We start from the raw sequence: 13404 nt of genomic DNA, 5'->3' as shown, positions 1-13404 counted from the left end.
GAATTTCATTCCAGGTCCTGAACAGTTTGTATGCTTTGAGGTGAGATTGTGCTCTGCGTTCAGGGTCAGGGAGATTTGTGCAGTCTGTAATGTTGGAAGTTAATCAAAAGCAAACTACAGATGCTGGAGTCATAAAAACAAAGTGTTATGAATACTATAGTTCTGAAGAAGAATCCTGTTGGACTGCCAGTGTTAATTCTCTTTCTCTCTCCAGAGATCAGATACTAGAGATCTGAATTAAAAGCAGAAACTGCTGGACAAACTCTGAGGAGAGAGAGAGAGAAAGAGACCAACAGAGTTAACACTTACTGTCCAGTAAGATTCTTCTTTATTTCCTGCTGCATTTTTCCAATACTCTTTTTATACATTGGAACTTCACACCCACACTACTATATACTTTGGAACTTCATGCCCACATTAATATATAATGACAACACTATAACAAAATAAAGAAGATAAGCCCATGAATGACAAGCTTTAGTTCCAAATACAACTTAGAAAAAAACTGCTGCTCTTTTGAATCAGAGTGCTATAGAGTGTTTATGGCAAAAAAGAGTCTATTCCGCCCATTGACTAGAAGCAAGAACTGGTAAAGGGCCTCAAAATAATCGTCAAAAGTATTAATAAAGTAAGCTGGAACAAACTTTTTCTATTGGATTGGTAAATCAGTAACTCTGGGCAGTAAACATCAGTTCATCATCAAAATTAGGCATTCAAAGAGATTATTAACGTATAAGATGGTTGTAACAAAGAATTGTCAAACTAGATAGAAGGGGGGGAAAATCCATGGTTCTCTCATGGTAAATACACAAATATTTGGAAACATTCGTAAAGAATAGCAGAAAGAGCAGCAAATATTAACTCAGTGGGTTGTACCTTTACCAGAGCTATACAAGAGCAATGGATTGAATGGCCTCTTTGCACACTGAAAGATTTTGGTGTAGGGCATACAGAAAATGAAACAAATTGATCTGATCTCAAAGGGAATCTCACCATAATGATCTAATCAACAATGGGTTTTCCACATCCTTCATTACAAGTTGGGGAAGTCGGGAGTATTTGCTTTAAATTTTGAGATATTGTCATCTGGCATATTTTCCCAAAAGAACATTGGAAGCAGATTCAATAGTTGCTTTCAAAAGACAATTGGATAAATTTGAAGAAGTTTGTAAGGCTGTGGAGAGAGATCAGAGGAGTGGAACAGTTGGAAAGCTCTCTAAGAGCCAACACAGGTACCATGAATGAATACCATCTGTGATGTATTATTCCATGAAACATGTGTCACCAGTTTCAGATCTGTAATTAGGAAACTGGACACCAAGAGAGGTTTCTGATGAGGATTTCATGGTTGCACTTTCTTGTTAAGATAAATTCTATATCACCTTTGTAACTATTTCCAATCTAACAATGCTGTGTGACATTTTAGCAGTAAACTTGAGTCTGTACCCACTACATATTGACGTATGGGCAAGAACACCACTTCACGCCTCTAAACCTTCTGATATCAACTGAAACCAAACACCAACACAAAATGTATCAGCAGTCAATGTCTTACATTTACCTTCCTCACAACCAGAACTTACTGCCTCAAATCCAGAACATTGCAGAACATCCAGCCAAGAGTTTTCTTTCCTTGGTTGAATGAAGGGGACCACCCAACAAAATATATAACTCACATCTCCCTTTAATTCAATGAAACCATACAGAGGAGTGTGAATATTGGATATCAATGATAATATTTTAAACATAAATCAAGAAATAGGACCATAATTTTAGAACTAAATAAAATACCAGTCTTCAGTCTCATTGTACGTAATAAGCACCCATACTTCTCTGCAGTACAAAATTCAAAAGGTTCACAATTGAGTGAATAAAGAAATTTCTCCTTATCCCAGTTCTAATGGCTGACCCTTTATTCTGAAAGTGTAACCTTACCTGTAGACTCCTCAGTTACGCAAGGCTCTTTGCAACACCTACTCTACAAGTCTCCTAAGAATGTTATACATTTCAGTGAGATCACCGCTCATTCTTCTAAACTCTTGGGCATATCGATTCAATCTCTCTTGGTAGAATGATCTCTGCAATGAAAGAATCAGTCTTCACTGCACTCACTCTAAGACAAGTATATCCTTAATTAGGAAGGAGAACAAAAGTGTAGAGAATGTTCTGGGTATGGTTTCAGTATGGTTTTATACAATTGCTGCAAGAATTATTTGTTCTTCAACTTCAATCCTGTCTAATAAAGACCAACATTTACTTTCCTATGGGCTTCCTGTACCTTTTTATTAACTTTCCGTGACTCATTTACAAGACATCCGGATCCCTCTGAATGTTAATATTTCCTGTTGTGACCCTCTGCTGTCTACAAATATTCTATTCAACCTGATAGTTAGGAAATATGCCAACAAGGTAACCTTCAAAGCATTCAGCTCTACCAACTGACAGGGGCTTGAACCTAAAGCTGACAACAGATGCTCAATCAGAACAACAATGACTTCACAAATCTTATATTCATGGCATTTTGCAAAATGTGCTTCAATTCATGTTTCTGAGGAAGTTTGTAAACCAACGATTTCAGTTTCATTCAAAGTTCACTTTGTTACATTTGCCTGAAAGGTTTTTGGTCACTCAGGGAATCAGAGCAGAAAAGGGAGATGAGATACAGGAGTAGACCCGGTGGGACGAATGGTCCACTCTTGCTGCTAATACGAACCAAAGGACTCCTGTATTAATGACAAAATCCAATAACATATCTATCAACATTTCTGCCCATTCCAATGATTATACCCTTGCTGGCAAAACAAGGACCCGATGAGAAATATCCAGGAACACTAAAGGAATTAAGGGTGGAAACTGTGGAGCCACTGTTCACAAATCTTTAGTCTCCCTTTGACTTATTGGTGGTGCCAGAGGACTGAAGAATTGTAAATGTTACTCCTGTTCCCAATAATTTATAATATTGATTGTCCCATAGGCATATATGGTTAACTCAGGAAAGCCAGCATAGATTCGTTAAGGGAAATTTGTTAATTAACGTGTTGAAATTGTTTGAAGAGGAAAGAGGGAGCGTTGATGAGAACAATGCAGTTGATGTAGTGTCAATGGATATCCAAGAAGTATTTGGTATTGGGCTGTACAACAGATTCTGAGCAAAGTCCTATCTCATGAAATAAAAGAAACAGTAGTACAATGGATATGAAACTGGCTGAGTAATAGGAACAGAGATTAGTGGCTAATGTACATTTTTGCAGGTTGGAGGAAGCTTTGTAGTGGAAGTGTCCAAGGGTCTATATTGGGACCATTGCTCTTCCTGATAAATACATACATATATGAATGAACAAGACCTTAGTGTATACGAATGTTGTGGTCGAAATGAAATTTGGAAGCATTGTGAATTGTCAGAACAATATAGAATTTCAATAAAACGTAGAGAAGTTGATGGGATGGATGAACAAGCGGCAGATGAAGTTTAGATTAGATTACTTACAGTGTGGAAACAGGCCCTGTGGCCCAACAAGTCCACACCGACCCGCCGAAGTGCAACCCACCCAGACCCATTCCCCTACATTTACCCCTTCACCTAATACTACGGGCAATTTAGCCAAACCTGCACATTTTTGGATTATGGGAGGAAACTGGAGGAAATCCACGCAGACAATGGGGAGAATGTGCAAACTCCACACAGTCGCCTGAGGTGGGAATTGAACCCGTGTCTCTAGCACTGTGAGGTAACAGTGGTAACCAAGTTCAATGCAGAGTAATGTCAAGTAATTCATTTTGCTGTTGTAAGTCAAAATGAAATAAAGGACACAATTCTACAGAGAGTGTAGGGGCAGATGGACCTGGGTATATATCAGGTAGGTAAAAACAATGACTGCAGATGCTGGAAACCAGATTCTGGATTAGTGGTGCTGGAAGAGCACAGCAATTCAGCAAGAGCTTCGAAATCGACATTATTCCTGATGAAGAGCTTTTGCCCGAAACATAGATTTCAAAGCTCCTTGGATGCTGCCTGAACTGCTGTGCTCTTCCAGCACCACTAATCCAGAATCTGGTTTCCAGCATCTGCAGTCATTGTTTTTACCTCGTTGATTTTAACCCTACTGCGAATCCTCTTGCAAGGATCCCTGCCTTGAAGAAGTTTTCCTCCTACAAGAATTTCAGGGAGTCCCTCTCCCACTGCAACTCCCAGGTCATTTCCTCAGCCCTGAAGCTCTTCAACCATGTTGTGAAACAAACTTGCTACCACAGCCACATTTGCTTCCTCAGTGCCTGCCTCCATAACCAACTCATCCCACACGGACTCCGGACCACCTTTAAACCAGCAGAGTTCGGACCCGAACAGGACAAACAGTACAGATGCTTTATTTCTGATGAAGGGCTTTTGCCCGAAACGTCGATTTCGAAGCTCCTTGGATGCTGCCTGAACTGCTGTGCTCTTCCAGCACCACTAATCCAGAATCTGGGTATATATCAGCCTGAGTCATTGTAGGTAGCAGGGAAGATTGAGAGTGGGATTTATACAGTTTGCAGGGAGGTAGAGTACAAGAATGAGGTGCTTATGTTGAACTTATATAAGAAATTATTTCATTCTCAGCTAGAGTATTGAGACCAGTTAAGACCTGCTCTCTCATTAGAGAGGGATGACTGGTGGTGGATTAACCTGAAGGTCACTTTGTCCCAGGTGAGGTCGAGAAGGTGAATCCTTTATGGTGACCTCAGCCGGTGTGAAAATTGAACCCATACTGTAGGCATCATTCTGTATCACAACCAGCCATCGAGCCACTGAGGTAACTATTGATGACATCGCAAGTTTTTAACTTCCTAATTTTAAATTGATATTCGGACATTGAGTGAGACATTGGCATGGAACAGAATTGTCCAAGAGGTCCTTAATTAGTAAATGCAACAAAATTGGCATAGAATTGTAACTTGTAGTGGCATTGTTCCTCCCTCTTAGCCAGAAGAGCCAGGTTGCAAGTCCCACCTGCTTCAGAAGTGTGTCTTGATATCCCTGAACAGGTTGATTGAAAAGAAATTCAAAACTGTGAATGTTTTCACAAATGCACTGCTGCCACAATTTGTCAGTGTATAGTATTGGTGAGGCAGCTAATTCGGAGGGTCAGTGACCTTGGCCCAGTAGTTAAGTGCTGGAGTATTTCTATGCATAAATTGTCACCTAATAAACATGTCACAATGTCCTGTTTTATTTTTGAGAGTCCACTGTAATCCCTTAGTTTCAGACCAGTTTACAAAGTTGCTACAATTGCAACAAATTCTTTCATCATTCATCATCATTCTAAGGAGGAAGAAAATGTCCAGGAGAACAGAGTTGGACCATTGAGATTTATAGACTGAGGAAGCACTGAGAGAAGCTGTTCAGCCCACTTTGCATTTGCTGGCTTTGTGAGTGAATGTGTGCACTTATCTAAATATTAAAGCAGGGTCTGGTTGGAACAATGGAACTGGAGACGAGTTCAGATTTTCCAGGTTGGGTCAATCTCCAGGTACGTCGACACATGATAGTTTGGGTCTTTAGTTTGCTGGCCAGCCCATAAAACAACCCTTCATTTGATGAGATTTATAACAAGATATGGCATAACTTGTCAACAATAGAAACATAGAAAAACAGGAGCAGGAGTAGGCCATTTCGCCCTTTAAGCTGGCTCCACCATTCCTTACGATCATTCCACACAATAATCATGTTCCCACTCCCCCAATCCTTTAATCCCTTTAGCCTCCAGTGCTATGTCCAACTACTTCTGTAAATTATTCAATGCTTTAACCTTGACTGCTTTCTCTACTAGCAAATTCCACACTCTCACCACTCTCTGGGTAAAGAAAATTCTCATCTTACTTCTCAATGATTTACCCCATATCCTTAGGCTGTGACCCCTGGTTCAGGACTCCCTTACCTTCAGGAACACTCTTCCTGGTTCTGCACTGTCTAGAATTTATGAGATCTCCCCTTCCCCACCCCTCCGATCATTTTTCTAAACTCCATTGAATATAATCCTAAATGATTCAACATCTCCTCACACCTCAGCCCTGCCATCTGAGTTCTGTTATTTTCTGAGCCTGAGTTAACATTGGCCTATCTGGAGAGACAGAAGTCAAACAATCACCAAATGGCAAACATTTCCCACTGTTTCGGCTCTATTTGGAGTATTCCCCCACAGAGGGAAGGGTCAGGTGGCTGAGTAGCACTTCTACAGGTTCAATAGGCCTCGAAGTCAACTAATTCTGTTGTAATCAAACCAGAAACTGCTGGAGGAACTCAGCAGGTCTGGCAACATCTGTAGAGAAAGAAACAGAGTTAAGGTTCCAACTCTTCTATGACTCTTGTTCTGAGGAAAATTCCTGTTAGACTGGAACCGTTAACTCTGATTCTCTCTCTACAGATGCCGCCAGACTTGCTGTGTTTCTCCAGCACTTTCTGATTTCATTGCCATCTATTCACCCCATTGCCTCGCGGAATTAACCCGAATTGGCCCAAGGTCAGGAGGGAGTTAACTCCCTGAGTGGACAGTTTGATTCTATCTGACAGTGAGCTGTTTCCAATCCCTCTCTCCATGGCCAATGCCTTGGGTCTGAAAGGTTTTCTCTGAAATCTATCCAACAGAGTTTCATGCAGTTAGTTTGCCTCATCTCAAATCGAGGATTATACCCTTCCTTCCCGAGCACACGAACATGAGCCGTTTGGAGATTAATCTGGACACCATCAACAGCGTAAAATAATCCGGTGTTTGCGAAAATCCTGCTCTGGGGAATCCCGTTGTTTGCACCCGAGACACTTTATAGTTAAACTCACTTCATCGACAACTCGAAAGCAACTGAGCAAGAGCCGGACCAAATTCTCCCTCAGACTGTGAACGGGATAGATTGACCTCAGGGTATGCGATAGGGCCAGGTATGGACAGAGAGTGTGCCCAGAGGGGGAACCGCCCCGGAGATCTCTCTCTGTCTGGGATCCCTCTCTCAGAGATCCCTCTCTCTCTGTCTGGGACTCTTTCTCCCTGGGACCATCCCTTTCTGGGGTCTCCTGATCTACAATCTACCCTCTCAGACATCCACCCCCCCCCCTCCCCGGGGTCTGTCCTTGGGGGGTCTCTGGGCACGGTGCATTTCTCTGGGTATAATCTATCTCTCTCTGGGGGTTATTCAGTTCGTGTGAGTGCTGACTCTGCTCAGGGTCTCTCTGGGAATGGCTCTGAAGGTCAGTAACCGGGTCTCTCTCTCTCTCCCCTCCCTCCCCGGTCCCCCCTCTCTCTCTCTCTCTGCCCGGGGTTTCTGATCCAGTCGCAGCCTCTCCTACCTTGGCTACTTGCAGCGGTTGGTGTTGCTGGGACCCTCCTTGCAGCCTGAATCCCCAGGGCGCACCCCCTGTGAGGGTAACCAGTGTCTCCTCCAGGCTCCCCATCGCCTGCCCTGCTCTCCTTCAGCAAACCGGGGCTCCCTGACATCTCGGCATGACCCTGAAGCTCCCCATCAGTGTGCAAGCTGCTGTCTCCGACGGGAAACTGTGAGCCACTCGATGGACTCGTCCCCCCCTGGCCAGTCCGAGCCGAGCTAACATTAGGAGCTCGATCCAGGTTTGGTCCAAAGCCAGCTTTCAACACATGTTGCGTCAGTCTCTCGGAGATCAGGGACAAGCTGGAAGGGACTGGTGAAAGAGTGGCCCAAACTTCAGAGTCCTGGCAAACCCTTGCCAAATCCACCTTCACTCGCTCTGTAACCAAAAGCAAGGAAGTCAGTTTCAGAGTGAACTGAAATGACTGGCACAAGGTCCTGAGTCCAACCTCACAATCTGAAGTTTGTTAGATTATTGATTTCTGAAGGTGCAGGACGCCTTGCCGATTGATCGGCAGGATAGTTTGACGTGCCACAGATTTTTGGCTTTGATTGCAGGAGAATCTGTTCTTGTTTGGAGCAGACAGGAGCTGTGACAACTGTCAGACCAGCAGCAGTTAGTCAGCGCCTGCACAAGGCGAACATGTAATGGAAATCAGTTATGATCCTGCAACAAATAAAGTCTTTCCATTCTATTCAATGATTTGCCTCATTTGTCTCAGTCAGAAATACACATATCTGAAATATCCCTCAGTGCACAGCTCCCTCAACATAATACTTACCGTGCTCAGGATAGCACTCACTCAATGCAGCACTCAGCACAAAAATCCCTCAGTGCAGTACTTCCTCAGTACAGAAGTCCCTAAGTGTGACATTCCCCCAGTATGATAATCCCCCAGTGTGATACTCCCTCAGTCTGATACTCCCTCAGTATGGAATCCCTTCAGTACAGAACTCCCTCAATGTGGTACTCCATCAGTACAGCATTCCCCCTGTATGATACGTCTTCAGTGCAGCACTTCTTCCATAGATTACTCCCTTAGTAGTGTATTCCCTGAATACATGATTTCCTTGGTCCATCACTCCCTCAGTATGGCACTCCCTCAAAACAGCATTCCCTCAGTAAAGCAGTCCCTTCTCGTAAAAGGTTCCAAATAAAGGGTCAATGTGCAATTCATATGTTCATGGTGTTAGGTGTAATATTCTATGCTGTGATCCCAGCTGATGTTATGACTGGACAAGTCACATCCCAAATTGAAATCTGGTTCAATGGATAATTTTGTTATATTTTTGTCTTTCAGAAGTACACAATGCTGCAGATTTGGCTTTAACAATAAAATAGTTTAATCAAACTATTTACATACAAGCCAATTTGAAGGATTTCAAAACACACAGCAAAATAAAATCTCATCTATTCCAATGCCATCACGGTGTATTATGCAGATCCCAATGATTTAACTTCTCTATTACATCTATAGGTTTGACTTAACTGCATCTTTCAAATCTCGGTCTTCACACCTTGATTGCCTATTTTTCCTTGAGTAATCACACAGCTTAAACTTTCTTAACTTTAAAGAAACCCTCCAGGGTTCTAAGCAAACATTTCTCGTCTGGAATTTTCAAACTACAATCCATATACTGAGGTAACCTAACTGCGCTGAACTAACTTCTTTCTCCAGGAGAAACTGTTCTCACATTGAAACCAAAAGCAAGTAAATACCTTTCAATGCTTCCTTTCTCTAATTGTTTAACTCACACAATACAAACAAATTTGTATGATCACTCCAGGAGACCCCAGTTAGCTGCTCTCTGACATATTCTAAATAATGAAATAGAATAAGAATCCCTACAATGTGGAAATGGGCCCTTCGGCCCAACAAGTCCACACCAACCCTCCGAAGAGTAACCCACCCAGACTCATTCCCTTACCCTATATTTAACCCTGATGAATGCACCTAACCTTCACATCCCTGAACACTATGGGCAACTTAGCATGGCCAATTCTTTGGACTGTGGGAGGAAAACGGAGCACCCGGAGGAAAACTACACAAGCATGGGGAGAATGTGAAACTCTGCATAGTCGCTCAAGGCTGGAATCGAACATGGGTACCTGGCACGATAAGGAAACAGTGCTAACCACTGAACCACCATGCCACCCAAATGGCTCCAGAAAGATTTACAATTTAACTGTTAAACTCTTTCATATACATAGACCAAAACACACAAGAGCTAGTTCAAAATCCCAACATTATAATAAATTATATGAATATGCATAGATCACACACACCTTACATCAGAATTAGTACGGATAGAATATTGGTGGGCTGGCAGAAAAATAGACAAAATAAATGGCACAAATATCTTTTCAGATTGACATGATGTGACAAATGGTGTTCTGTGGGGTGACTGTCAACTGTTTACAAATTACATCAATGACTTTAGATGAGAGGTTCAAAGGCATAGAATCAATCATAGAATTCTTACAGTGCAGAAAGAGGCCATTCGGCTCTAGAACGGTGGCTAATTTTGCAGATTACACAAACACTGATAGGAAATGATGATGTGAAGTTTACATAATCAGGATGCAGACCACTGTAGAAAGGTTCAGTGTGAATAAATCTGACAGATAGAATAAAATGTGGGAAAATCTGAAATTTTTCACTTTGTCAGGAAGAAAAGCAGAGTATTATTTGGTCAGAGAATGACTGTGGAATTCCAAAGTACAGAGGGATCTAGGTGTTCAATTGCATAAGTCAACGAAGGTTAGTATGCAGGTACGGTGAATGATTAAGAAAGCCATTGGAATGCTAACCTTTATTTTGGAAGAAATTGAGCATCAAATAAGGATATTATGCTTTAGTTATACAGAGCATCGAGGCAACCACATTTTTACTTAAACACACGCAGTATTTAAAACAAAATAGATGGAATTAACAGCACAAATACAGGTTAATGGGCATGATCTTATAACCATTATGGAGATAAGCTTACAAGGAGATCAATGCTCAGAGCTAAATATTCAGGACATGTGTTACATTCCATCTAATTGCTCCAGCCATTGTGTGACTCTGAGGTCCACTTGTGGCATTGGCTCCAGAGACTGTAAGTGAATGTGTCAGCACACAGATTCTCAGAGTATGTAGATACTTGGGGGGGGTTCTCTGCATGATTCGTGAATAGACAGCATCCAAATTCAGTGGCAAATAAGGAAGATAAATGGAATGTTGGCCTTTATTTCAAAAGAAATAGGGTATAAAAATAGGAGCTGAAAATGTGTTGCTGGAAAAGCGCAGCAGGTCAGGCAGCATCCAAGGAACAGGAGAATCGACGTTTCAGGCATAAGCCCTTCTTCAGGAATGAGGAAAGTGTGTCCAGCAGGCTAAGATAAAAGGTAGGGAGGAGGGACTTGGGGGAGGGACTTTGGAAATGCGATAGGTGGAGGGAGGTCAAGGTGAGGGTGATAGGCCGGAGTGGGGTGGGGGCGGAGAGGTCAGGAAGAAGATTCAAATCTGAACTCAGATTTCTCCAGTTTCCTCATTTCCCCCCCTCCCCCCACCTTGTCTCAGTCAAATCCCTCGAACTCAGCACCGCCTTCCTAACCTGCAATCTTCTTCCTGACCTCTCCGCCACCACCCCACTCCGGCCTATCATCCTCACCCTGACCTCCCTCCACCTATCGCATTTCCAAAGCCCCTCCCCCAAGTCCCTCCTCCCTACCTTTTATCTTAGCCTGCTGGACACACTTTCCTAATTCCTGAAGAAGGGCTTATGCCCGAAACGTCGATTCTCCTGTTCCTTGGATGCTGCCTGACCTGCTGCGCTTTTCCAGCAACACATTTTCAGCTCTGATCTCCAGCATCTGCAGCCCTCACTTTCTCCTATAAAAATAGGAGGTCTTGTGGGAGAGTTTAGGATCAGAGGGCATAATCTCAAAGTAACCAGTTGCCAATTTAAGAAAGAGACCCAGAGGGATTTTGTCTCTCAGAGAAGAATAAATTTGTGGAATCCTTTAGCATAGAGTACGGTAGAGATGGTCATTGAGTATAATCAAGGCTGAGATAGACATTTGAAACAGTAAGGGAATCAAGAGTTATGGAGAAATGGCAGGAATGTGGAATTGAGGATTGTCAAGTCAGCCATGATCTCACTGAATGGTGAAAGAGACTGGATGGGCCAAACAGGCTACTTCGTCTCCCATTGTAATGGTCTGGGTAGGAATGCAGTCACCTCGACACATTTAAATCAACATCAGAGATTTATAAGACCTACAAAAACAAGGCACATTGAACAAAAAAGTTGAACAAAAAAGTTGCTTTTAACAGACATGTTACATGGCATCAGCCATGGTTGCAACAGTTTTCAAACTCATTTTGATAATACACTGAGCATGTACTCCATGTGGGTTTATCTTGCTGCTTCTCTCTGGGGTGAGGCAAGAACTAAATATGAACACTGCAGTGTGCACAAAGCCCTGCAACATGTCACTCTAATGCCAGTCAACTATTTTCCAAATGAGTCTATCTGTGCATCGTGTGCCCTGTGAGCGATTAGCCAGTATCATTGCCGTCAGTCAGAGTACTGTCAGTGAGACATGCTGCTTACCCACCAACTGATTCCTTCCTCTATCAGATTGACTTTCCTTGTATCAAATGACGTCTGAAATTTTCATAACTAGTGAGCACAAACTAATCACAGACAAAGTAACACATTGGATGCCTCTATTATCTCATTATTCGTCCAGAAAAAACTTATTCAATCTCAAAATTTGAGCATATAATCTAGACTTACTCGTGTAGTTTTGAGGATGTGTTGTGTTGCTGATAGTGTTGTCATTTTGATGAGACATTAAACTGGAACAGTGATGACACTTCATGTAGATGTGATGAGTTGTTAAAAACAGCAGCTCCCAAACCTACGACCTCTACCATCCAGAAAGATAAGGGCAGAGGGCGTTTAGAAACATCACCTCGCCCAGCCACTCATTATCCTGAGTTGGAACTATATTGCTGTTACTGTTGCTGCATCAAAAACTGGAACTTGTTCTCTAGTAGCACCTACAGCGTTGGTTCAAGAGAGTAATTAGGAATAGTCATGAAATGCAGGACTAGCTGGCAACCTCCATATTCTATGAATAAAGTGAAAAGGCACTGTACAAATGCAAGTTCTACCTTTAAGTAGAAGGAAGGCTTTTGGACACAATATGAATGTAAAAATGTGGGGGTAGGTGAAGCAGATGTGTAGGATTCATTTCTCTTTTCATATTCAATAATTGGAACCTGTACAAATCTGCAGCTAAATTGAAGGATGGTGTAGCATTCCCACGTTAATAGCCAGCCTCATTCATGTCCTCTCTGATTGGCACCTGAATCCAGTAGGACTTGAACCTTCAGTTTTCTGATTCAATACCATCACTTGTGGCTTGAAGCCAGTGATCATTTCAATTTCATAAGCTGAACTGAAGAATAATAATACTTAACATGAAAGTGTATTGGACACAGACCCCAGTAAACTCCTCTACAGTGGTTAAACACAAGTCCAGAACTAGACAGCATAGATTGTGAGGGCATAAGGTGAGAGAAAAGATTTAATAGGGACCTAAGGGGCAACTCTTTCACACAGAGGTTGATGCGTGTATGGAATGAGCTGCCAGAGGAAGTGGTGGTGGCTGGTACAATCACAACATTTAAAAGGCATCTGGATGGTATATGAATGGGAAGGTTTCGAGGGATATGGGCTAAATGCTGGAAAATGGGACTGGATTAACTTAGGATATCAGTTGGGAGGGTCAAGTTGGACCGAAGGATCTGTTTCCGTGCCATACATTATAGAATCCCTACAGGTCCTTTGGCCAAACAGGTTCACACTGACCCTTCGGAGAGTATCCCACCCAAACACATTCCTCTACCTTTACCCCTGACTAATGCACCTAACCTACACACTATGGGCAATTTAGCATGGGCAAATCACTTAACCTGCTCATCTTTGGATTGTGGGAGGAAACCCACACAGACACGGGAAGAATATGCAAACTCCACACAAGCAGTCACCCAAGGC

General features: G+C 42.4%; 1 protein-coding gene across 1 annotated transcript in view; it reads right to left on the bottom strand.

Annotated features, from left to right (window-relative positions):
- LOC122541944 (synaptopodin 2-like protein) overlaps positions 1-7522 on the bottom strand; it is a 40692-nt gene extending 33170 nt beyond the window's left edge. The window contains exon 1 of the mRNA XM_043679230.2: positions 7316-7522. Coding sequence (XP_043535165.2) covers positions 7316-7420 — 105 coding nt within the window. The 5' untranslated portion in view covers positions 7421-7522. The remainder of the gene's footprint in view (positions 1-7315) is intronic.
- Positions 7523-13404: the final 5882 nt, after the last annotated feature.

The sequence above is a fragment of the Chiloscyllium plagiosum genome, unplaced genomic scaffold (genome assembly GCF_037043375.1).
Source record: "Chiloscyllium plagiosum isolate Xiang-an unplaced genomic scaffold, Cpla_swu_hap1 HiC_scaffold_43, whole genome shotgun sequence".
Lineage (NCBI taxonomy): Eukaryota > Metazoa > Chordata > Chondrichthyes > Orectolobiformes > Hemiscylliidae > Chiloscyllium > Chiloscyllium plagiosum.
Note: the sequence above shows the minus strand (reverse complement) of the source record. Positions and strands in the feature narration are given on the sequence as shown.